Source organism: Sorghum bicolor, chromosome 2 (genome assembly GCF_000003195.3).
Source record: "Sorghum bicolor cultivar BTx623 chromosome 2, Sorghum_bicolor_NCBIv3, whole genome shotgun sequence".
NCBI classification, from domain to species: domain Eukaryota; kingdom Viridiplantae; phylum Streptophyta; class Magnoliopsida; order Poales; family Poaceae; genus Sorghum; species Sorghum bicolor.
In genome coordinates this window covers 77,204,002-77,229,399 of record NC_012871.2, presented here as the reverse complement: position 1 = coordinate 77,229,399, position 25,398 = coordinate 77,204,002, and the positions used below count along the sequence as shown (strand labels likewise).

The 25,398-nt window shown below is 42.3% G+C and overlaps 2 protein-coding genes across 5 annotated transcripts; one reads left to right on the top strand and one right to left on the bottom strand.

The window, feature by feature from the left end:
* On the bottom strand, positions 1,496-8,078 carry LOC8077505. 3 transcript variants are annotated; one of them, XM_021454786.1, is made up of 10 exons: positions 7,561-8,075; positions 6,694-6,790; positions 6,453-6,569; positions 6,148-6,375; positions 5,357-5,472; positions 4,709-5,251; positions 4,120-4,228; positions 2,653-3,218; positions 2,119-2,304; positions 1,496-2,039 (listed from the first exon to the last, which is right to left on the bottom strand). In XM_021454786.1, exons 1-10 carry the CDS (start codon positions 7,962-7,964, stop codon positions 1,841-1,843), a joined length of 2,565 nt encoding a protein of 854 aa, XP_021310461.1. In that variant the 5' UTR covers positions 7,965-8,075; the 3' UTR covers positions 1,496-1,840. The 3 variants fall into 3 exon arrangements, with proteins under 3 accessions (XP_021310461.1, XP_021310462.1, XP_021310463.1); XM_021454787.1 differs by lacking the exon at positions 7,561-8,075 and adding an exon at positions 6,900-7,548 and having other exon boundaries at positions 1,746-2,039; XM_021454788.1 differs by lacking the exons at positions 1,496-2,039; positions 2,119-2,304 and adding an exon at positions 3,892-3,985 and having other exon boundaries at positions 3,047-3,218; positions 7,561-8,078.
* Positions 21,603-24,587, top strand: LOC8084966 (ABSCISIC ACID-INSENSITIVE 5-like protein 3). 2 transcript variants are annotated; one of them, XM_021454050.1, is made up of 4 exons: positions 21,603-22,910; positions 23,110-23,181; positions 23,774-23,870; positions 24,075-24,587. In XM_021454050.1, the coding sequence occupies exons 1-4, from the start codon at positions 22,302-22,304 to the stop codon at positions 24,251-24,253; spliced, it is 957 nt and encodes a 318-aa protein (XP_021309725.1). In that variant the 5' UTR covers positions 21,603-22,301; the 3' UTR covers positions 24,254-24,587. The 2 variants fall into 2 exon arrangements, with proteins under 2 accessions (XP_021309725.1, XP_002463425.2); XM_002463380.2 differs by lacking the exon at positions 23,774-23,870 and having other exon boundaries at positions 21,614-22,910.

The following is a 25,398-nucleotide window of genomic DNA, read 5'->3' as shown; positions in this document are numbered from 1 at the left end:
AACTATACACTATATTTCCTACGTTGATGTAAAACTAACTATGGTGTTTAATTCCTCTTTCGTCCAAAAATTATAATTATTCTATTTATGGGTCTATTTATAGATTTCTACATTAGAAAATAATTATTCTTGTATAACATTAGGAGACAAGACTAACACCTGCAAACAAGATAAGATAGGTTTTATTTAGTTCGAGAAATTTTTTGGATTTAGCTATTGTAACATTTTTTGTTTTATTTGTCAATTAGTGACCAATTATGGGCAAATTAGGCTCAAAAATTCATCTGGCACATTACATATAAATTATGCAATTAATTATTTTTTATCTATATTTAATGCTCCAATAAAATTTTTAGAAACTAAATAGTGCCACAGTGCAATCCTAAAAAATATTATATTATATAAATATTATGTATAACTTATATTATTTTAAAATTAGTTGCACTTGATACTAAAAACCGTATCAGAGAAATGGATAGAGCTCGATGACATACGACGCTCTATGTTTATATTAAATATCATTTTAAAACTGGTACTTGATCTTTATAGTATTGTTAACTTATTATGTGATCCGTGTGTTTTTAGTATAAATTATTAGTCATCTCGTAGTAACCCACGGGCATGCTACCTATCTTAATAAAAGTAAAATATAAAGTAGAAATTGTGAGGCTATAACGCCGTGCTCTACGTGACTATGTTTGATTTCAGAAACTTTGTTTCTTTAAATTAAACTTTATAGCTGGTATTTAAATTTTATTATAATGTTATTATCTTATTGTGCGATACATGTATTTTTAATAAAAATGTTAGCTATCCCGTAGCAACGCACGGTCATACTACCTAGTATTTATTATAAGCACAGCACAGGTACCGTACGGTACTGCTGGGTGGTTCATGCATGATGCATGCGACGCATGTAGATGTAGAGCTATTGAGCGTAATTATGATGTCTGTTAGTGACGAAGACAGCACTGTTTGGACCTGCGTCCGTTGTTAAATGACTCGTGTTTCATGCGTGCACGTACGCGTTTTGCATTGTTAAAACACCTAGCAAGCTAGCTTGATGGTGGTCGTCCTCGTCGTGGTGCCTTTAATTTCTCCATTTCTTCTACGTTTATTAGAAGCAAGATGTTAACGGAGTGTCGTCGTGTACATGCATGCACGTGGACTCGACTCAAATACTCTTCAATTCAAGTGATGCAGCAGAACCGTGCACACAGAGAAACCCGAACAGCTAGTATTGGGTTGGGCTTTGCAGGATTTATGCTGCTCTCCTGCGCCGGCCCACGATGCTCTCTCGTGTATTGTCCAGCTGACACGTCGCCCCAACAAAAGAAAAGGCACATGATGCTCTATTTGGCACAGCTCAACTTTAATAGGGAAATTGTTTTTTTTTAAAAAAAAACTTCATGAGCAGATTTCTAAATAAAGCTAAGTTATTTTGAAAAGGTTATTTGGCAAACAGTATCACCAGCAGCTTCAAGCATGGATGAAAAAAAAAAAGAGCTAAGATAAGCTACCTTTTTCTAGCTTCATCTCAACTCGTATCATTGTGAGAGAAGAAAAATAACTTCCCTCGTGAAGGTATTTTGAAAAAGAGTTTGGCGAAAAAAGAAAAAAAAAAACTCACAATAGTTCTGTTGTGACGTATGCCAAACAGACCCAAAGCAATGAAACTCCAGAGTCACAAGTATACCCACAAAAGAAAAAAAAAAAGACCATAAAAATAAAATCATCAAAATTGCAATGACACGGTTTTACTGACAAGTGGGGGTTCAGTGCTAGCAGCAGATTTCTCAATGGATGGATGAAACCCAACACAACATCAACAGGTTCCGGACTACAGAAACTCCAGGTCTGATTCCTGATGCTCCAGGACGATAGTGGCCAGCGCTCGTCGGTACGCACCTGATCTTGCGTTCCTGACGAGGACGCAGATCTCCCGGCTCTGCAAGCTTTCATGCGCCCATTGCTGTCGCCTCAGTACTGCCAGAAGCTTTGCCTCGCAGAATGCGACCGCGACTGCGTCTTGCCCGTTACTGTGATAAGTGAAACAAAGTGTACTCCCAAGTTACTACTAGACGACAGTGTTGATGAGAAGGGAGATGTAATAGGTACCTTCCGTGGATGAAGCCACTGGTGACAAAGCCTATCGGCCACCTGAATGCCACCCGTGCGGCGTCATCTGTAGGCAACTGAAGGCTGCTGGTGCTAGGATCAAACCAGGAGAAATAAGAACTAACATGGGAATGAGGAAGCTGGAGTTCCCATTTTTCTACGCATTCTTCCTCTTCTTCCTTTGATCTGCTCCATGCATGAAATTAGATTATTAGTCTCTTTAAACACTTTTTGTTTCCTATTACCACCTTGGAAATGACACTGCAGGAAACAGATTACAGAACGAGATGATTTAACAAATGCTCAAAGCAAGCACGTGTTGTGTCAAAATGCCAAAGTGTCCTTAAAATTGCTAAGTACACATCAAACAGGAATAAAGTACATATTATTTCTGTAATATATGTATATATATGAACGAAAATTGCATCTTACATTCGCTTCAAGAAAAGGACTTGTATCCTCTCTTGATATCAACCAAGAAAAAAAATAGCATTTTTTTTTGACAATATGTATTAAAGGGACATGGATATTGACCTGATTTTCCAAGCTGAAAGATCTGAAGGAAGCGGGGCACAAACAACAGCACCCTCTTCAAAAGAACCTTCCTTGAAAGCTCGGATCAGAACCCTTGTAAGGCATAATTCACTCACCAATCGTGGCATTTTGACAGTGTCATTAGAAGCTAAGTTGGGTTGATCAGAATCCACGTTCATGTCAGATGATGAAATCAGATATTTCATATCAAATTCTTCCACATATTGTCTCAACATTTGGGCGGTTCTTGGCACATGAAGTTGCAAGGATGCAACATTTGCTTGCAATGGTTCTGCATCTCCAGATTTGGAATGTACAGATAAGCTTTTGGGTAATATCATATTAGCGCGCACTAAGTCGTCTACTTCAGGAAAACCCAATATGACATCATCTTTATGAAAAGAAGTCATGATACAATGCCATAAAGGAGGCACAGGAACTCTTGGAGGTCTCTTGGCAACAGGGCAGCGCTCAGATACTTTATCAAAATCAGCAGCTTCTTTGGACGCATACGATGCATACGCTTTGCTGTCTGGATAATCATAAGGAAAGCATGGCATTCTGAACTGCATAATGGATATATCAGTGCATTAGTAGTGTTTAAGACAATAAAAAAAATGAGTAAATTCCACCACCGGTCCCTAAACTTGTATTAATGTGTCATCCCGGTCCCTAAACTCGCAAATCGACCATTTAGGTCCTCGAATGAAGACAAACTTTATATCAAAGTTGTAGCCCTTAATGTGTTCTACAACTTTATAGTTGAAATGTTTTTTATTTAAAGTCGTTTAATATCACAAAATTTAATTTTAAATTTTAAATTTGTAGATCTAAAAACTTTCAAAAAATATTTTGGGACCCCAAAAGATTTCAATTTAAAAACTTTTCAACTACAAAGTTGTAGATCGCATTGCTTACTACAAATTTGATATAAAGTTTATCTTCATTTGAGTTCATATGAAAAAGTTATGAATTATTTTCCTATATAGAGTTTTTAGATTCGCCCTGCTTTGATCTGGATGACTTAAAAACAAGTTTAGGGACCGGGATGACACGACTGAACAAGTTTGAGGACCTATATGGGAGATTTCTAAGTTTAGGGACTAGGTTGACACAGCTGAACAAGTTTAGGTACCTAAACAATCGTTTTGTGAGTTTAAGGACCGGGATGACACACCCAAACAAGTTTAGGGACCGGTGATGGACTTTACTCAAAAAAAATGGTGCTGCTAAACCTACTGTGTGCTCCTTGATGAACAGATTTGACATTTATTGCCTCTGTCAACAAAAGGTCATTGTATAATATGGATAGCTTTGTTGCTAAGTTGAACAACTGCAATAACAGTTTGATAAATTTAAGGCTTCATAAATAGTTGCCATTCAAGAAAAAACCAGTGATAATTTGGAAAGGAGCTAGTGTCTGATAATTAGCCTCTCGTTGTATTAGTGTATTACACATGCAAATACCTTTGATGCAATCCACCGTCTCTCCCTTAAGCCAATTGCACGGGCACCATGAGATACTAGAAAGAGCCAGAAAGGTTTCACCCAACTCAAAGGTAGAATGATGGACCACCTGTATATTCATTCAATGTGGACAATAAGACAGTATCATTAGCAGGATTACATGATGATGACAATATATAGTATATAAAATTATAAATCACAACTTCATCATTTGAAACACTACTGCACCAACTCGCTAGGCAAGTAGGCAAACCATAATAGCACATTATATAGGAATTCGAGACAAAAAAAAAGAGTTCAAAAATCAAAACTCATGATAACTGATCTAAAATATATTTCTTCTAAGAAGCAAAACGAAAAACAACTTAAATCTGAAACCAACATGAGATACATAGACTCAGGTGACATGATAGGAGGGGCAAACTCATAGTTAGGAAGCAACATGGGGCAACCATGCAAATGCCCCTTTTCTTTGTAATGGGACAGTATAAAGGCTAACATAGAAGTCAACAATTTCTTTATATGCTCTTGCAAGCAGGACATCTAATGTAATAATGTGACATCTTCAAGGACAAAAGATAGGCCTTACCCTAGAGCAGGCATTCCCTCTCTGGCATGTTTCAAAAGAATAACCGGGCAGGATCGAATGAGGTTATCCTTCTCTTGGGTTGTTTGCCCTTGATCATTTCGTGAATCCAAGCAGAAAAACTTAATACGTTCACAGTGCTTCTCCTTACAAAGAACCTCATCTGACACAGGAGGATTTATGCTTTGCCTGGAGTCCCACAGTTCCCTACAGTCAGAAAGGAATATATCATGCTTCCCAGGGTGCATCCACATCAATGGCAATATATTTGCAACCTCTGATGATGCCTCATTAGCATCTGGGGCTACATCTTCCCCCAAATCTTTGCTCTGCTTGCCAAGGGAGACCAATTGAGAAGAATCTATTCCCTTAACTGAAACCTCCCTGGGGTCATGAACTACCATGGATAGTATAGCACCAGGCTGAAGAGTCTCAGCATTATCAATGACAGAAGCTTTCAAAAGATGAGGGACAGTAGAGGAATCCAGGGGAGTATCAGTTGATGTGGAGATATCACTTGTTGATATCATGTTGATCTTACTTGCACTGCATTGTTAATTAAAAAGACATAAATTAGCATGCCTTGGCAACTTTGTTTTCTCACTGGTAACAGACTAACAGTAACTTAGTTCCCAAAAAGAAGAGACTTACTTCGTTGGATGAAAAATCTTCTTAAGAGATTGCATAGCCTTGCATCCATTGACTTCCAATCTTGCGATTTTTCCCTCTAATGAGCAACATTTGACCACACCACCAGAATCTTGAATCTGTAGTGCAGGGCAGGACATTCTAGTGTGAGATGAAAGCAGGAATGGTATTACAAGGAAACCTGCTAATTGTAACTGTTACTCAGCAGTAAGGATTACATTGCACAAGATAAATTATGCTCACCAAATAGCATCTTAATTCCTATATTCAGATCATAGAAGCAGTAATTTCTAAAGTGCTTAGGTACTGAGCAGGTCGATGTTTCTCATTAGGATATAAAAACTGGTAAATGATACCTTCAACCATGAAAAGAACAAAATGACTAGTATTTTCTGGTCAACAGTTCAAAACACAGCACTCAACTCATATGTTTCTTTAGAGAAGCTACCAACAAAAAAGGGGGGCACGAGGTTTCCCCTTTTGTCATTCCTCCTATTAAACCCAAAAGTGATGCATCCTGTATTTTCTGTGAGCAGTTTGCACTTTAATCTGAATAGGAAGTATAAATACAGTTGGAGTCATATATTTGTGGTGGTCAAAAATAAAAAAAAGAGTGACAAAGAAAGTATTCTACATAACTTACATCTCCCTTGAATTCACACTATAAGTATAAGAAGTTCCTATAAATTAGTGAAACTACCGATTCAAGGAGCGAACTACTTAAAAAACTATTTTCAAATTTTAGCACACTGAAACTGCAAGTTAAAGCCTTACATAAGAAATTGAGGAACCACCTGTCTCTCACATGCAAATCTTATTGCACTAATTCCTTCATCGAGTGCAGCAGGATGAATCCATATCCACAACTGGCGTCGTGAGGAACTGCCGCTTTCGTCGTGAATGCAGTGAGAAGGGCACGGATCTCCTTCAATCCCAGATTTGTCATCTGCTCTTGCGAATGGACGCCACATATACGTTACTGGTCCAACAATTTGAGAATGCAGACTCCTAACATCCCAAAGCTGGAAAGAACAATTAAGTCACAGTTGTCGCTTTAAACACTTGTACCCTATACTGTCTGTGGTGAACATGTAAATACCATAGCATTCTCATAGCAAACACCTCGCATAACTTGATCTTGTAGATGCTTCAAATCAGGTGTTTTTTCTGAAGGAGATGGGCGCAGAACCATTCTGAGAATGGATAACAGGGCATCCTGTAGTAAGCAGCACACCCAGTAAGATTGTTGAACCATTGAAGATGAAAAGCCAATCATAACAGCTAGCAGAGGATGGGGAAAAATTACAAGCAAGCAAGGGAAAGAGAACAGGAGCATGTACCTCTGGACCATCTAGCTCAATTGGAATGAAGTAGCCAGCATCAAGGATAGTCGTGCCATTTTTCAGTTGCTTGAGAACATTCCTTGAGCCCCTCCCACTGGGAATGTATAACCATGTTAGGGCAGCAAAGATTCAATTACACCACGAGCATCTACATATCCACAGCATACAAATCTGGGGAATGGAGTAAAGAATTTCCTCCTCACCTATTAACAGACGCAGCAGATGGTGAAAGGTACCAGACTGACCATCTCACAACATACATGCATTTGAGATTGGTCTAGCTTCCTCTACCAGGAATGCCCATTTGTATATGTATTTAGTAAGATTGAACCCAACATTACTACTCTATGAAACAACAAAATGGACACACAACCTCTTCGTCGTCAATAGTAATGATAGGCAGGACTTTTTGCAATTAGATAAATACAATTTCAGAAAGAATTACTCTTTCGTGGTGCAGTAGGATCTAAAACAAAGAAAGTTTTGTTTTTCCTACACGGGCAGCACTACTGCCAATTTAGAGCAACTCCAACAGCTTGGCTATTTTTGTTGTGGAGGTTATTTTAGAATTTGCAAAACAAAAGGTAGACTCCAACAGATGTGCTATTTAGTTTTGTAAAATAGAAAGTGGCTATTCCTTAATTTTCGTTGGCCATATATAGCCAACCACTGACGCAAGCTATATGATTTTGTAAAGTAGCAAGGCTGTTGTGGATCTCTTCTTTACAAAATGGCTAAACAATAGAATTTGACTATTAATTTTAGCTAGGCTTTTGGAGTTGCTCTTACTAAGGAGCAAACAACTTAAAATTATGCTTCAGTGCACAGTCGGCACTATTGCTTTATTTTAAGATTGTAGCTCACCTCCCCTGTGTGCCGACAGGCAAGATGAATCCCCACCGCCTCTCCATGGAGAACCTTTTCGCATACCACAGGTGCGTGCGCAGCCGCCTCGCGCCGTCGCCGGCGACCGAGAACCCCTCCGCGGGGTTGCCGGCGAGCTCCCGCCGCCGCCTCACCCTCCTCGACTGTTTCCGCGGCGGGAGGCCCCCGTCGTCCTCGGTACCGACCTCTCCGGGTCCCCGGCGGCGGCGCTTGTTAGGGAGGTGCCCTGTGGTGCGGCGGCGCGCGGAACGGGGCTGCTGCCGACCGCCGGCGTCGTCGAGTCGGGACGACACGGCTGCGTAGAGCGAGCGGAGCTCGCCGGCGCGGGCGGCCGCGAAGCGCCGCACCTCGAGCTGCCGCGGCGGCGGCGGCACACCGGCCATCGACGGGGAGGGTTTTGCGAGGGCGGCTTCTGCGATTTGCTTGCTTGACGGCGGCAACTCGATTTTTCTTCCTTTCTTTTCTTTTTTTTTTTAGTTTTTGAACAGAGTTTTTTTTTGGTCACCACTGATAATGATAGCACGATTGGAGATGAGCCGTTCTGATGGAGGCCCGGCCCAATGCAATCCTGGAGATGCTTTAACAGTTTCTTTTGTTAATTTGCTAAATTGATATTTCTTTTGTTAACTTGTTATAAATTAATTAGTTTAGCAAGTAAATTATATCAAACTCCTAGAGATACTCTAACAGCTTTAAATTATAAAACATTTCGATATTTTTAATACATCTTTTAACTACATATTTAGATATAAATATATAGTAAAAATAATGTATTTAGAAAAGTCAAAATATTTTCTAACTTCGAACGGAGAGAATATAGTGCAGATTATTCAGAATCTAGAGAGTATATAAATGGATTAATTCTGGTAAATCACTGCCCAAACATTTACAACATTGCACTAGGTATATATTGAGATTATTTTTTTTTTTCAAAATATAAATTGGAGCAATTTGGAAATAAAATGGTGCACATCAAACTGCCGGGCAACTCGTCTTACCAGGCATGATAATCGTCTGCGTTGTTAATGATACATCCAGTGGGTGTGCGATGATGACGGTCATGAGTTATGTGGATCTCTCAAATCCGGACATGGTGTTCCCTGACGAGCCGGCTTTTTATGTACTATTATTAATATTATTAATTAATTAATCTATATATATATCCTATTCAATTCCTCGTCCTCCTCGTAGCTCTCGAGATGGAGTGTCTACCCTTGGCTAAGCAAGAGTCTAGAAACTGGATAAACTACTCTATTATTACCTCATACAAAATTGACAATGTCTCCCCTTGGGTTAAACTTAGTAAATCCCACCTACCCCTTCTCACTATGTCTTTGGAGTGGTATCTTTTTTGAGCTCTTTTAAGGTGGTTGGGGTCTTTCTAGGTTTCTCTTGGTTCCTAAATAATTTATTAGCTCTAATTAATTTATAAGTAGAAGATCAATACGGTAATTGTGCCTCCTCTCCCCAACAATCCCTTGCCAGCACCCACACACATGCGAACCTGGACGCACTCGCCCAGAGGTCACTAAACCAGAAGGACGCGAGGCTGCCGCCCTACCCTTGCACTCTCAATCGCCGCCGCCTCGCCCTCGCCCTCACCATCGCGCATCTGTCGTCACCCTCCCTCAGTCGCCGCCACCGCCACCGGCAGTCTGCCATCGCCCTCATGCAGTGCCGCAGCCACCTTGCCCTCGCCATCGCGCGTCGTGGCCTTGTCCTCCTGCGGCACCTCGCCATCCACACCCTTCGGCAGCGAGGACGGCCGCCGCCGCTGTCTAAAAACGGGAGCATGGACACAGCCAGGCCTGATCTCGCCCCGCAGCCCAAGCCTCGGCTCGCCCTCGCCTTGGCAGCCGGCGCCGCCGCAACACCTAGTATCTAAGAACGGAGAAAAGAGAGACAAGTGGCTAGAGTTCGTAACTTGGTGTGGTGATTAGAGAAATACATGTGACAAACATACTAATCCAGTCATCCCTATACTATTCAGACATTATTTCTCTATTATATATTTACCATTCTACCCTTAATTACCTAAAGAAATCTCGAAAATAAAATTATTCCACCGGGTTCATCCCACCAATTTTAAGATGCACTTAGTGCATATGGTCCCACCATTTAGTACCGATTTGGTGCCTCTCCAATTGGTTCCTTTGTCTTTTTAGCCATCGGATAGGCTCTCGTGAGCCGTCCATTTTTCAACAACCATTGTAAAAATTCTCATCTTTTTTACCCTAAAATGAGTAAAATGCATTACCAGCCGGTCCTTAATTTTGGCTCGAGGTGCCATCTAGATCCTTAATCTATCATAACTAGGTGAATTCCCCGCGCGTTGTTGCGGGATTTTCTTAAAAATAAATTATTATATACATAGCATTATTATATGGTATTCAGTATATTATATATGTATACATGTGTATGAATTTGACTTGCATGTATTTTATTGTATTAGATCAGGTAAAAATTTGCTAAATTAATAGAAGAAAACTTAAAATTTAGTTACATTATAGAGAAATCGGTGATGAAACAAATAGTGTATGTACATGACTTGTAAGTTAATAGATTAAAAATTTAAAGCATTTTACATGATATAGATGACATGGTCATTTTTTATAATTAAAATGGGATGACATGGACTTAGTGGGGAATGATGTGGACACCTTGCATGAAGAGATAGAACATTTAGTGGGTTACTTATTAGGGAATGATATGGACACCTTGCATGAAGAGATAATTCATCTAGTAGGGCTTAGCTTTATAAGAGTATATGAGGCTCGAGGTGCCATCTAGATTCTTAAACTATCATAACTAGGTGAATTCCCTGCGCGTTGTTGCGGGATTTTATTAAAAATAAATTATTATATACATTAATACATAGCATTACTATATGGTATTCAGTATATTGTATATGTATACATGTGTATGAACTTGACTTGCATGTATTTTATTGTATTAGATCAGGTAAAAATTTGCTAAATTAATAGAAGAAAAACTAATATTTAGTTATATTATAGAGGAATCGGTGATGAAACAAATAGTTTATGTACATGACATGTAAGTTAATAGATTAAAGATTTAAAGCATTTTACATGATATAGATGACATGGTCATTTTTTGTAATTAATATGGGATGACATGGACTTAGTGGGGAATGATGTGGACACCTTGCATGAAGAGAGAATTCATCTAGTGGGGTTTAGCTTTATAAGAGTATATGATGTACATCTATGTTTTTAAACTTATTAAGATCATATGAAGTCTAACCAAAGTTTGAGTCTTTGTACAATTAGTGTGCCATGCAATTGGATTAACTCACATTATGGTGACACGATTAATAAGTTTAAGACATGTCTTTTATAAGCATTTTGAAAGTTTATGTACACCCTCAAGCCAAGCCAGGTTGGAGGCCAGTGGAGTATTTTTTTATCATATAAAAGGGAGGAAACTTACCCTACCTAGGCAGACAAAGGGATATGTCGAGTACATGCATTGGAACTTGAATTCTTGACCGGCCTATCACCCCTCCCTCAATATTGCAGCATACTCTCTCCAATCTAGCAACGAGACCTATATTTCTATGCCAAGTTGTGACTTGTTCTTTCGTTTCAAAAAGAGGTTATCAGTATTTGCTAAGGCTCCACTCTTCATAGTCTTTGCCCTCTGTGGAAGTCAAGCTCAGTGAGATCAGGCAGCCATGAGTGCGTCCACTCTTTTTTGCAAACAGCAATACTTATATATACGAAAGCCAAATTCAAAGGCGGATACACTGCTGAAGAATCATGAATTTTTGGTCCAGTACTATCGTGCAGTTTCAAATGTAAATGCCACTGTACGGAAGAAGAGGATAAAAAAATTAAAAATTTAGTGCTACGAGTGATCTGCCAAAGGTGTTGTGGCGCGGCGGGAGTTGTGATTGGCAGGGAGCGTATCTGCCAGCGAGCCTTTGCTTCGTCATTTTTTTACTCGCCTTTTGCTAGTCTCTGGATGGAAAAGTAGCATGAGGGGCATGTGCAACCATGCAACATTTTTGAACAATAAAGGTCTGCTAGAGTGTTTTTTCTCTCACAACAAATTACCAAATAATACTTTCAGTCATGACTTTTCAAATAAACGAACATACTATCCTAATAAAAAAAGAAAGTCATCTAGGATTTTGTGCAGATTAACTTTTTAAAATTTAACTAAGTTTATAAACATATTAGCAACATTTGTATCTCTACATAAGATTATTGTAAAAATATTCAATAATTATTTAATGATATTTATTATGCATATTATAATAATAATATATTTCGTACTTAATCTAATGATATATATTTAATATCATAAATATTAGTTATTTTTATTTATAATTGGTCAAACTTATAAGATCCTAAAATATGACACTTTATTAGAACTTGTATTCTTTTTGGGATAGACGGATATATATTAGTTGTGTTAGGACCAAAAGTATCCATTATGTGTCAGTTACACGACGGAAAGGCTGATATATCTCGTACCGTTAATCATTCCGGCAAATAGTGGTCATTCTGGTCATACAGATGCTAGCCAAAAAAATCAAGTAACCTCTCATTTGATGTTCCATTGTATGCATCTATTGAATCATAAACACAACTTCATGTATTTTTAGAGTTATTATGGCTAAAGTTATATTTAAATATACAGTTACTTATATGAAATTTATACAAACCACTATTTCATTAGAGTTCGAAATGGTAGACCGTATTGGCCGACTCGCATATACTACCTGCCAAACCAAAAGCTAGAATGATCTCTGGAATGGTATCTACAAGTATAGTTTTTTTTTATCTAATTTACAAGTATAGTTAGGATAGCTAGTAAGATAGCTTTGGATTCCCTAGCTAACAATTAGCTAGCATTTTAACTAGGTCCCTTCATCCCATATAATTTTTATAGTATGATTGGTCTTTTCAACATTTTTTTGAAATATACTTATTTTGGGATGGAGTGAGTAAATGATAAGGCCCTTTGACGTGGCTACCAATAAGAGCAAAGTTAATAATATAACCCTCTATTGCATCTCACTTTTTAGCTCACTCATATAGTAGTTGGTTTATCTATTATCCAATTTTTCTCTTATAAAGTTTGTTGGTTGTTGTGTATGAGTTGGCTATAAACTTACAACCAATTTCTCCTCTCTCTTCTCCGATTCGCCTCGGTATAAAGTATACTAAAATAGAGGATACCCATGGTTTTATTATACTTGATCTAGCATGGTTAAATTGTGACGATGCTGGTAGCCGACGTGGCAAAAATCCATGTTAGTTTGAAAACCAATATTGAGTCTTGAAGGGACAAATAGAACCAAACCGCTTGGAAGCTGAAGGTGGAAATTAAATCAAATGAAGCTGCAGCTAGCTAATGGCTATAACGGTACACGAGCGAGCATGGTAACTATAGTGATTAGTGATGTTGCATCATTGTACTGTCTCTTTTTTTCGCGAGCGCATCATTGTACTGTGCCACCTCACTAATAGAAAATGTAACTCTCGAGGGAGGCTCCTACGCTACGCCTAGCTGAAAGAGTCGAGAGCTTTCACAAAAGTTGGGGCGAAAAAGATTGGTAGGCTTTTATTCTGGGGCGCATGCATATGGCTTAGCTTTGGCATCACATGAGCAGCAGGAGACACGAGTCCATGCATGCTGGCGGACCCTTGTGTTAAGCTTGGATGCATATGACTGGGCCAGTATTATTCGCTAATTTGTTGTGAGAGCATGAGTGAACAAGCTCTAAGCATAAAGCATTATTGTACTCCCCTCCATTCAAGAAAAGAGTACTCTTGAGTACAACTTAGTGCAGTATCTAATTGAAATCTCTTGAGTTTGACCAACTATAGTATGGTAGACATTGATATTTATGATATGAGTAGACCTAGAAGCGGACTTGGATCATCCACAGTCCAAACAAGCTTAACCCATTTTGGATTGAAATGGAAGATGTCTGGATGCAGATATCTGCTACCACAGGACCCCCATTGGATTGGACTGGATATCAAAAAAACTGTTGGGCATCTTGACCCGTGCGAAGATCGGCCGGGGATGATGTAGGGGTGTAGCTCTAGCGATTGCGGAGCACCGGTGAGTGCTGGAGGTGGCAGAGGGGCCCACAGCAAGCCTAGCCGTCGAATTCTTGTCGATGGGGCAACCTGATGGCAGACGACCATGGCCAAAGGCGCACGGGCGACGTTGGAGCTCCGACAAGGCTCGGGAGACGGCGCCATGTGCACGGATCGACACCAGGAAGTGGTGTCGAGGTCTCGTTGTGATACTGCGATGCTGATGAAGAAGAAATGGAGGCTGGACCCGAGATGGCTGGAGTAGGGAGATCGGGATGGCGACAGAAGCTTTTGGCAATGGCATCATCGTTGATGATTGGCGCGTTGGAGAAGTGAGAGGGGGTTGCGGAATGGCGAGATGGTGGCGGTGCCCGCGCATGATGATGCCCCTGGGCGCTTCCGTCGCCAAGACTTGCGCGGACCTGTCCGCGCTCCGCGCCGACATGAGCATCCACGCCCATGCCGTCCTCCTCAGGTTTGGCTTCGACCTCTTCGTGCAAGGTGTTCGACATGCAAGCTGTTGGGTGATTGGATTGGACTGGATTGGGCTGAATAGATTGGGTTGAATATTTTGAAAATGTATTTGGTTTGGATTGGACAGGTTCCTCAACGTGTAGATCAATTTTAGTGGACGTGGATCATAATCCACTTTCAGGTTTATTCATGAGATATATTTTGGTAGGATACTTATTTGATATGATAAACATTTACGTTTTACCTATATGTTTGGTCAACCTTTAGAATTTAACAAAGAATAGAATTGTGTTTTTTTAGAAGAGAGGTAGTAGATACTACATACTATGTAGTACGAGTAAAACAAAGAAAAATGTATGGTCACTAGCTCACTGCCAGCAATTCAACCCAATACAGGCAGAAATTACACTACTGAGTGCTGACTAGGAGTATATAAAAGGTTGATGCTTCCCATTTGTTTAGGGGTCGACCGGATTTCGCTGTCCCCCTGGTTAGTGAGTGAGTGCTTAAACAAGTTCATTCCATCAACTAGTAGTACATGAAGATGTGGTGGCCCTTTTTTGCCAAAGCGCCGAGCGAGCATCTGCTTGGCTGGAGTTCCCAAAAGGGCAAAACAAGCTGCCTCGAATGCTTGACTGACAGGTGGCCACGGCTGCTGCTGAAGCTCAAGCGTCGTTGCTGCTGCTGCTACCGTTTTGAAAAAGTACGGAGAGTATACTCGTACTAGCGGTATTGGCTGCAGCATCAGCGAGCAGATCTGCTTTGCAGGAGCGCGTGCCACCTGCGACTGCGACTGTCTCTCGGCCACCGGGCCTCCGCCGCCCGCACCCCGACCCCGCCGCAGCAGCCTCTCGTTGCACAGCTGCTGGGCTGGCACCTGGCAGCCTTGCAGTTGCCGACAGTGGTTGCTGTGTGCTCTGGCTCCTAACGTTTATCATCATGCATTCATGCTGGTTAATCTTCATCTTTATCCAACTGCATTTCTAGTACTGTACTTAGTAGATCAATGATTGTCTGAATGAAGTATCGTGGCCTCGTTGGTAGCTAGCAACCATGGCACGCATCATGCATGTGTTTTGTTTGCTTTTGCAACACCGGACGGACCTGAATTATTATGGCGCCTCGCTAGCTACTTGCATTGACGTACTCCTACAGTAGTAAGTACTCCTGCTAGAGCTGCTGTAACATCAGCTAACTGCAGCTGTTCATTGTCATTATTGGCACTGTTAAACTTGTACCCTACTATGATGGATGACCGCATGCAGCAGCCCGGCCTGCATCTCATCTCATGCATGCTTCAAGCTTCAAGCTTTCAAGCAGCAAGCATGAGGGGCCCATTGGCGTGGCCCAACCCAAAGGGCAAAGACTAGGGGGAAAGGTCAATAACAATAATAGGAGTTACTGTACTCCATCTAGCTACGTACTTGCTTTGTTTATTTTCATTTTTTTTTTGCAAAATATGAATAGTAGCACTTTCGTTTGTATTTGATAAATATTGTCCAATCATATACTAACTAGGCTCAAAAGATTCGTCTCGCAAATTACATATAAACTATGTAATTAGTTCTTTATTTTATCTACTTCATGTATATGCTGCCAGATTCGATATGATGAAGAATGTGAAAAATTTTACAAAATATTTTGAGAACTATAAACAAGGCCTAAGCTCGGCTGTAGTACTACACTGCATGCATGCTCCAATAATCGTCGCTACAGCCTCCAGGACAGACGACGATGAGAAGCCTGCTTTCGGATGCATGGGCCACCCAATGCAAGTTTCAGTTTCGCTCGCTCTTCTCTGAATTTGTCCTTGGAGGAGATCGAGTTGGATCGATCGAGCAGCAGGAGGTAGCATGCAGCCCCAGCCAGCAGGCAGCCAGGCTTTCGTCTTGTTTAGTTGGAAAAAATTTTGGATTTTGTGTATTGTAACACTTTCGTTTGTCTTTGCCAAATATTATCTAATCATAGACTAATTAGAATTAAAAGATTCATCTTGCGATTTACAGACAAACTGTGTAATTACTTTTTGTTTTTATCTAAATTTAATACTCCATGCATGTGCCGCAAGATTCGATGTGACGAGAAATCTTGAAATTTTTTGGGAACTAAACAAGGCCTTTGTGTTGTGTGGGCAGTGGGCTCATCTCACTCACTTCACACAATGCATGCAAACTGGCCGGCGGCCTGGACTGTTGAGTTCCTCATGCACTCCCAATAATCCCAATCCCAAAAGGAAGAAACAGATTCGGTGGGCGCTATTGGTCTTCTCGTACCATGCATGTCCCACTCTTGTCTCTCCATCGCTTTCTTGCTTGCAAAATATCTGCACCAACACATTACACTTGTGTGCACCCATCGATCACTCCATCAATCCATACTCTAGTCAGGACAAAAGCACCATTACTTACTGGTATATTTAATGTCCCTAGCTCACTAATACTATAAAATCAACTACTCGTATTAGGGCACTCACAATGCAGACTCTATCATAGAGTCTAAAGTTATTTATTATCTCGAATAATGTGGACTTAGAGTCTAAATAAGACTTGGAGTCTTATTTTTTCTACCTCTTTCTTCAATAAATATGCTGCCACATCAGCAAAATACCATAAATAATATGTAATTAAGTGTCTTGGACTCTGTGATAGAGTCTTGCATTGTGAGTGCCCTTAATAAGTTCATTTTATCTATAATAATATAATAGGCATAATTAATAGGATGTTGTCACTATCCAGTTGCGGTGATCTATATGTATTCTCTAGCTATGTTTTTCGTTTAGTAAATAGTCTATATTTAGCACTCCATACATGTGTCTAAACATTCGATGTGATGAGAGTTAAAGTTTAACTCCCTCAACCAAACGGGTCCTATGCGGCCATGAATCTAAAATTTCAATTTCTAAATTTTTAATTTTATGGATTTGATACAAATTATATAGGGACGATGACTAGCCTCTACAAATTAAAGATCATATGTCTTTGATAATTGTGAGAGTTTCTTGGATTTATAATTTCTCCTAGCGAGTCTATTGACAATATAATTAACGTGGAGACTCAATTGAGGCCTTAGTAATAGTAAGCTTTCCTTCATTTTTTTCACTGAAGGAACTTGCATTGCTTGCTTAGTAATATTCGTCTCTTTTTTATTTTCATGACGCGTGCCTGGGGATAACTTTGGTTGAAAGATATATGCAATGATTACCATCATTAGCAGATAAGCTTGTCCCCAAATTTTGCTTACAAGAGAGGCTTAATCACCTTTCTTAGTGCATCTGCTTAGCCTCTCATTGGGCCAGCGCGGCAGCTAGTACGATGTGTGATTCTTCACTCTAAAGGTGATGCTGTTTCATACAACGGAAACCGATGAATTAATAAATTCAGAAACCACAATAGATCTATTTATCTATCTACCTATATATATGCTGCCGGCGAAAAGGATATGGATATTCCGCGACTACGTGTAATGACACCGAGGGACTTCAGTCTGATGCTCCTTCATTAAAATCACTTGTTCAGGGCCTTTTTTTTTCTCCTTGATAATGTTGGAGACGTACAGCACATTATTCAGTGCCATATATATTTCCGTTAGCAGTATATATATAGTAGATATTTAGCCAGGTGTCTTATTTCAGTTATTTGCTAATGGAAACATAAGGAATATTCATGTTTGTGGTAGTGGTACAAATGTATTCCCTGTCTGATCAATTTCATTGCTCCTGCATAATCATGCATTGTCATGAAAATGCTCCACCTCCTTTACATAAATGCTCCTGTTTCTTTTTTGCTTTTTTTTTTCTTAGGGAATCCGGGCTGTTTTTTTTGGCCACAACGATTCCATGCCCAGCATTTCACTAGGAATTGCACACGAGTGACTGCAAAAGAAACAATATGCATTGAAAGCCGTAAAAGAAAAGTGTCGGTGTATTCCCCCGGGGGTCACACCAACGAGTAAATTTGTATGCGTGCTCCCTTTCCCGGATGGTGATGCAAGAAAACACAGAGATTTATCCTGGTTCGGGCAAGAGAAGGCCCTACGTCCAGCGGGGTGGGGAGAGTTTGTATTATCTTGCACCTAAGTGCTTGTACAGGGGTGAATACAAGCGTGGTTTGAAGTGTCAAGCTCTACTACGTATGAGCGTGGCCTTGTGTCGTAGTGTCATCTCTCCCTTCTATTCCTGAGTCCCTCCTTTTATAGCTCCAAGGAGAGACATAGGGTACATGTGTAGACGTTAGAGTAGGGGTCGATAGCCGCATGGAGCGCCGACCTACTCGAGGTTTCCGTACAGCCTGGCCTCGAGCCGTCCCATCTTGATAGCCCGGCGATGATTGCGCGTGCTCCTGCGTTCTGCCCTGCGCGCCGCCTTGCACTGGTTCTGGGGTCGCATGCTTGTACGATATGGCGGCGAATCCGGCGGGGTAGCTGTGGTGTTGTCAGTCGACGCCCAACTTGTCCCTGGGAAGGAACCCTGCTCGGTCGAGGGTCGGACGCCGCGTAATATGCTGATATCTGGAACGCTGATCTTGGGTGTCTCGAGGGTGTCCCGATTAGACACTCCATCCTTATTTCCTGTGTCCCGACACGCTCCGGGTCGTTCGGTAGGAAGGCTGCAAAAAGATTGATGGGACGGAAGCCTGTTCCCTATCACGCCTCCCGTGACCTGTTCGTTAGGTGGGGAAGCATCGGGCGCATTTAATGCTCCGGCCCGCGTGCGCGCGTCAGGTGGCGGATGGCGCCCTCGCGCTCGACGCCCCCCGGTTCGCACGAGTCTGTTCCGTATTCGACGGTAACCAGCGCTCGACGCCTGTTCGATTCGCTCGACGCTATTTCCGTCTTCGAGGCTGCGGCCGTCGATGGCGGCGCATACGTGAGATTAGAGCGTCGAATTGAAGGTCTCGACCCGCGTACGGGCAATCTCGTAATGCGCATCGCTGAGGGTACCCCTTACTGATACCCTCGACAAAAAGAAAAAGGGGCCGGGGGAGAAAAAGAAGATTCGGTAGACGAGTGAATTTAATTTCTTGGTGGGAAAGAAAGGTAAAAAAAAAACGATCGAGCTTTTCTCCCATCATGGCAGCAGTTTTGACAGCGCCCGCCCATTCAACAGTTCATCCATTGGACCCCCTGCTGAGAGATGAGAGGTGAAACAGACCAGTCATTAGAGAGAATATACCCTTCAACCAATCAGTTAATTTGCTCAAAAAATTATTTTTACCATAGAAAAATACACCAAGCTTTTAGGCGGATTATGTCAGATCTATCCTTATCGGTAATAGTCATTTGACTATTCTGCTGCTCCTTTAGTAGCATGGGACGTCAAGCACGGCCACAGGAGCTCAGCGTCACTGCGTCAGCCAGCAGCGTCCATCTGTTATCTCTCTGTCCAACCGCAAAAGCTGCTGGTTTCTACAGACTAGCACTGTCTCTAAAGATCATGCGTCCTTCTGTTCATGGAACAAGAGCAAGTGGAAAATCTACCATGGTTTGACACTATGCTTTTGGATTATTTTCTCTGGACTGATGAACCTAACGTGCCTATCCCTGTGGTTGTGTGTGTATGGATCCCATGTGATTGCCAAAGTCTCTGGATAGGTGTGTTCTAGCCCACTTGTAGCGAACTATAACTCATCCTTCCATTATATGTTAGCGGAGACCATCACATTCATTTCATTTCATGGTGATCGCCGATAGATTTTATGACCATCAATATATAACTATTGTATACATTAGTTTTATAATTGTTTCTCCCCGGGATATTAGACTCATACGTCTTTCATTTCACCATCTCAAAGAAACCTCATGGCACTACTTGTGTATCGAGTTTTTCTTTCTAACCATGTACTTGAACACTCACTATGGATATAGTTTTCTTAGAGCCTGTTTGGCATGACTCTTAGGGGCTCTGCTGCATCTACACTTGTCCTATTTAGGGCTTATTTGTTTGAGCTATAGTTTGAGACTTTTGGCTCAAAAGTTGGCTTTCTCGTTTTTGGCTTCTAGATGTTAGTTTCTTTCTATTGGTTTTTCAATAATGTTTGAGCTTCTCAATACACCAAAAGCTAAAAATAGTTTCTCAGAATGTGTTTTTAATCTTTTAGTTTATTTTCTCATAAGCAAGCTTTTCAAAAGCTAGCTCAATAGCTAATAGGCCTTTTGTTTTAGCTTTTGGCTACTACATGGTAGAAGCCAGAAAAAAACCCTAGAACAAGCAGCCCTCATCACTATAGATATGAACTGGCAGCGAACATCCCCTTTCACCAGAGGAACAAGTAGCCCTCAGCACTATAGGAAAAAATGTTCCAGCTCCAACAACCTAGATATGAACTATGGAATGGAGGACCCGATAGAGTTTCTTCTACTGCAACGAACATACCCTTTATCTAGACTGATGAATTCTACGTGTTTATCCCTCTAGTTGTGTCTCAAAAGTCTATTTTGTGTATGGATTGCATGTGATTGCTAGAGTCTTGTGGATAGGTATTCTAGCTCCCTTGTAGCAAGCCACAACTCGCCCTTCCATTACATGCAGGGTGGAGACTACGACATTCATTTCATTCATAGAGATAGCCTATAGGTTTACGATATACACTAGTTCTATATAACTTTTTTTAATACTAGCCTTATAACTCTTTCATTTAACCACTCAAAGACGAAACCTCATGGAACTAACCATGTATCGAGTTCTTTACCCGACCAAATGGATACAATATACTTTAACATTGACTATGGCTATGGGTCTCTTAGGGCTCGTTTGGTGATTGGCATGGCAACTAGGGGCACCGTCTCCATCTGCACTTGCATTGTTTGGCACTGTTTAGGGTTTGAATTGTCTAAGTTGACATAATTTTAATGTTTTTCAGCACACCAAAAGCCAGAAAAGCTTATCAGAACATGTTTTTTTTAGCTTTTGGTTTATTTACTCCAAAGCAACTTTTTTAGCTTTTCAAAAGCTTGCTCAACAAACTAGGTTGTAGTTTGTTTCAGCTTATGGCTTGTAGAAGCTAGCAAAAAACCGAAACAAAACACGCCCTTAGCAAAAAGAAAAGTGTTCTGACTTACAAATATGAACTAGGAAATGGAGCCAAAAGAGCTACTAGTTGTTGCAAGGCTTCAACAGGGCGACAGGCCCTCTCGAAGCCACATCAAATGAGCCCTTAATTCTTTTTCCGGTCTGATAAGATTTAAAGAGAGATTATAAAGACTTTTTTTTTTAAAAAAATAAAATCTATGCAAATCAAAATCTTTTTCGTCCCTTTCAACCGGAAGCCGCTTGAGAAAGTGATTAACCGAACAAAACCTTTTGAGCTTTGCGGTCCCAAAGAAACAAACAAGGAAACAGAAAAAATCTGGAGCAGAAAACCCCAAATGACTTCTTTTTTGCATTAATGAACTCCCTCCGGTGGGCCCAACACATAGCGCCTCAGTCGCTTCACTTGTGCTGGGCTGCCCTGTTCATCTCCCTCCTTTCTCCTCTCTCGCTCTCTCTCTCACACACACACACAAAAAAAAGAAAAGAAAGGAAAGGAAAATAATAATAAATAAAAATGCAGCGCAAAGCCTGGAGCATCGGCCTTGCAAAAAGGAAGGCAGGCACTCGATTCGATTCTCCTCCATTTCACCTTGGCTTGTGTTTGGCTTTGGCTCTCCTCCTCTCTCCCAGTCAGTCTCCTGCCTCCTCTGCTTCCTCCTCTTCTCTTGCCTTCGCTTCATCACTCCCCTTCCCTTTTTGGACCCTCCTCTCCCTCTTGCGGCTGTGGCAATCCTAAAATTAAGGCTCCCATCTGCCCCTCTTCTCTGATTGATCCATCGATCTGGTCCCTCCTCTTCCTCTTCCTCTTCATCTTCCTCCCCTCCCCCTTTCTTGCTTCTTGCTTGCTCAGGTAAAAAAAAAAGGTAGCAGGAGCTGCTGCAGCACAAGCACAACGCCCCCAGGCCTCTCCTTCTTCGCAAGATTCTCCCTTTCTTGTCATATGCCCCCCAAAGGTTTTGTTTCCACTGTCGACGCTCCGGTCGACCAAAGCACCTGCTGTTCTTGCCATTTCCGATCTCTGCGCCTGCGCCGCCCGCCCTCCCCTCCCCACTGCGCCGTCGCTGCGCATTGATTTCTTTGCAGGTGCAGCCGTGCAGTGCAGGTGACTAGTAGGTGAGGTGATCGCACGTGGGCGCCCCTGGATGGGAGTTCAGACAATGTCGTCCCACTCCCACGGCGACGACGCCCGCCGCGGCCTCCCGCTCCCCCTCCCGCGGCAGGGCTCCGTCTACGGCCTCACCCTCACCGAGGTGGAGACGCAGCTGGGCGAGCCGCTGCGGACCATGAACCTCGACGACCTCCTGCGCACCGTGCTCCCTGCCGCCCCCGCCCCCAACGCGGCCAAGAAGACGGTGGACGAGGTGTGGCGCGACATCCAGAGCGCCGGGGCCCGCGGCGGCGGAGCCCGCCAGCCCTCCATGGGCGAGATGACGCTCGAGGACTTCCTCTCCCGCGCCGGCGTCGCCGTCGACACCGCCCCGCATTGGATGCACCAGTACCCGCCGCAGCAGCAGTACGCGCTGCAGCTCGGCGCCGCCGCCCCCGGCCCCGGCCCGGCTCTCGACGCCGCGTACCGCGACCGCCCGGTGGGGGTTTTCCTCTCCAACTCGCACTCGCAGGTGGCCGGGCGGAAGCGCGGCGCCGCGGCGGCCGTGCCCGGGGACGGCGTCGTGGAGAGGACGGTGGAGCGGCGGCAGAAGCGCATGATCAAGAACCGCGAGTCCGCGGCCAGGTCCCGGGCCAGGAAGCAGGTGGGGTTCCATTTCCACTTCCACCATTCCATTTCCACACCCCTCCCAATAGAATAGAATGTTTATGTTCCTCCACAGTCCAGTCCCCTAGTTTTTTTTTTTTGGATGAAAGTCCAGTCCCCTAGTCCCTGCACAAGATTTTTAAGCTCCATCTCCATGGATTTCCTTCTCTAAGCTGCTAAGGTGTCCTCCTCTGCAGGCGTACACCAACGAGCTGGAGAACAAGATCGCCCGGCTGGAGGAGGAGAACGAGCGTCTCAGGAAGCTCAAGGTAAATATCATTATTCTCTCAAAGTGAAGTGGTCCCTCCCTCCCTTGTCTCTGCCTCCATGGGTTCCATTCAGCAGTTTCTTTTGAGCACTTCACCAGCAGAGCTCTTTCTTGGTGGATGGATTCATTCAGGCCTGCAAAAACTCTCCCTCTCTTTCTCTCTCTGATGAAACTGAAAGTGAGTCATTTTCTAGTCCAGACAAAAGTGGTAGGAAGATACTGCACCTTGTTTCAGTGTTTGTTTACACAAGACAAGATGTAGGCTTAAACTTGCTATGGATGCTTAGTGGAGGGGGCTAAAAATGGTCTCACCGATTCGGCCAAACGAAGTCTCTAGTTCCTAGTCTAGAAAGATGAGCTAAAATTGTAGTACCAGCTGTGGACCATTTTGGCTTGCCTTTATATATATATATATATATAAACGGGGATTGTGGACGATCACGTAGTCCTATATTCTAGCATCTTGTTGCAAATCATTTATGCATTTGCAGTGTACGGACCTGTCTAATGCGCTCTTATAGGGCAGGCAATGGCAGTTGTGGCTTTTTTTTTTAAACAAAAAGTTTAAGCTGTCACAACATTCCAAATTTCAGCTTGATGAGACAAAAAAAATGGAGCCCAATGAAGAGCATGTGCATTCCTTAGATAGCTCCATCCATCCACAGTTCCATTCCAAGAGTTTGTCACCTAGTACGTACTTCTAATGCTGTACATTGAGTTCCATCCATTCTGGTAGTGGTAGTCTTATATCATGCTGATTGTCAGTGACATGGTAGCTTCTTTGGATGTATCATGGTTCATTCATGGATAGAGGGGGTAACATAAGAACGAAAGAGAGGCTTCTGTCTGTAGATGCTGGCAGCTGACAATGTGCTTGGTTTGGGTGTGGTGCAGATGTTGGAACCACTGGAGCCACCACCGGAGCAGCACGAGCGGCTGCCATTGCCGCAACCGGAGAGGAAGCAGCAGCACCACCACCTCCGGCGAACGAATTCCGCCAGTTTCTGATGAGGAGACCATGGGCCGGGCGGCCATATATGTTCATAGTGAAGCTCTCTAGGGCGTCTAATTAACGGTCTGTACTTGGATGCTTTGAAATGTGAATGAACAAACCATGCTCTGCTCTGTCTGCAGTAGTTGCTCGCCCCTCTCGCCGTTGCTGGCTGCAGATTGTGGTCTGTGGATGCGTGGTGTTAATTGTTGCAGTGAAAAAGCTATTGCTTTGCATTGGTGCTGCGCTCTGTTGCTCCGTTCCATGCCTGTGCTAACCGTACACTTTTGCTAGGTTGGAACTGGATGGAGATCATCATCATCTACTCATCTGGGTTGCTTTGCAGTTTGTATCTGTTCACTTGAACTTATCTGCTGAATCTGTCAGCCATTCAGCAGTGTTTTTTTCTCTCACAACAAATCAGCGAACACTGCTATGGTTTTTTAGACAAGCGAACATTCGAGGAGGCTAGGCAAACCCTGTCTGTCAGATATGCAGAACAGAAGCTGAATCGCCAGAGCACATGGTGGCTGAAAAGCCCAAAATCGTTCGTCCTCTTGTATGGTCTGGTCAATATTAGCTCAAAAGCTCAACCTCCCAATGATCAATCAAAACATAACAAGCATAAGAATCAAACACTGGTGGTCTGCCATGATTGGGCCGGACAACATAAGGACTGACAGAAAGCATACCCAAGTGATTCGTGATCTATGCTGTCTGTAAAAAGCGCTGTAGAAGAGTCTTGGACGATAAAAGGCAGACGCCAGCGGAGGTAGCAGGCTAATCCAACGAGACATCTTGCTGCTATATGCGCATGAACATATTCATGTAAATAACTGACGTATAGGTAGAAGTAGAACCACACCGGACTGCAGCTGGTGTGCAGTGTTTTTTTTTTGTTTGTTTCTTCTTGGATCTCTAAAGTCCAGTCCGTGTAATTTGCTGTATGTTTTCACCACAGTTGCTTATAATGCAAAGGCAGAGCACCTGCCGTTTTCATGCTAAAAAGGGAAAACGACCAGCGAATGTGGAATGTACAAGGGCCGACGGCTACTGAGTTTTGTAAGCACGGACTACTGATTCATTCATCAAAAAGAAAAGATAGAATTGGACTGAAACAGATGTGCTTATTGCCTTCGTACATAATTTTATTATTAGCACTAGAATTAGATGGATGTATTTTAAAAATAGATAGAATTGGATGGTTACGGCGGCCCACAGCACAAA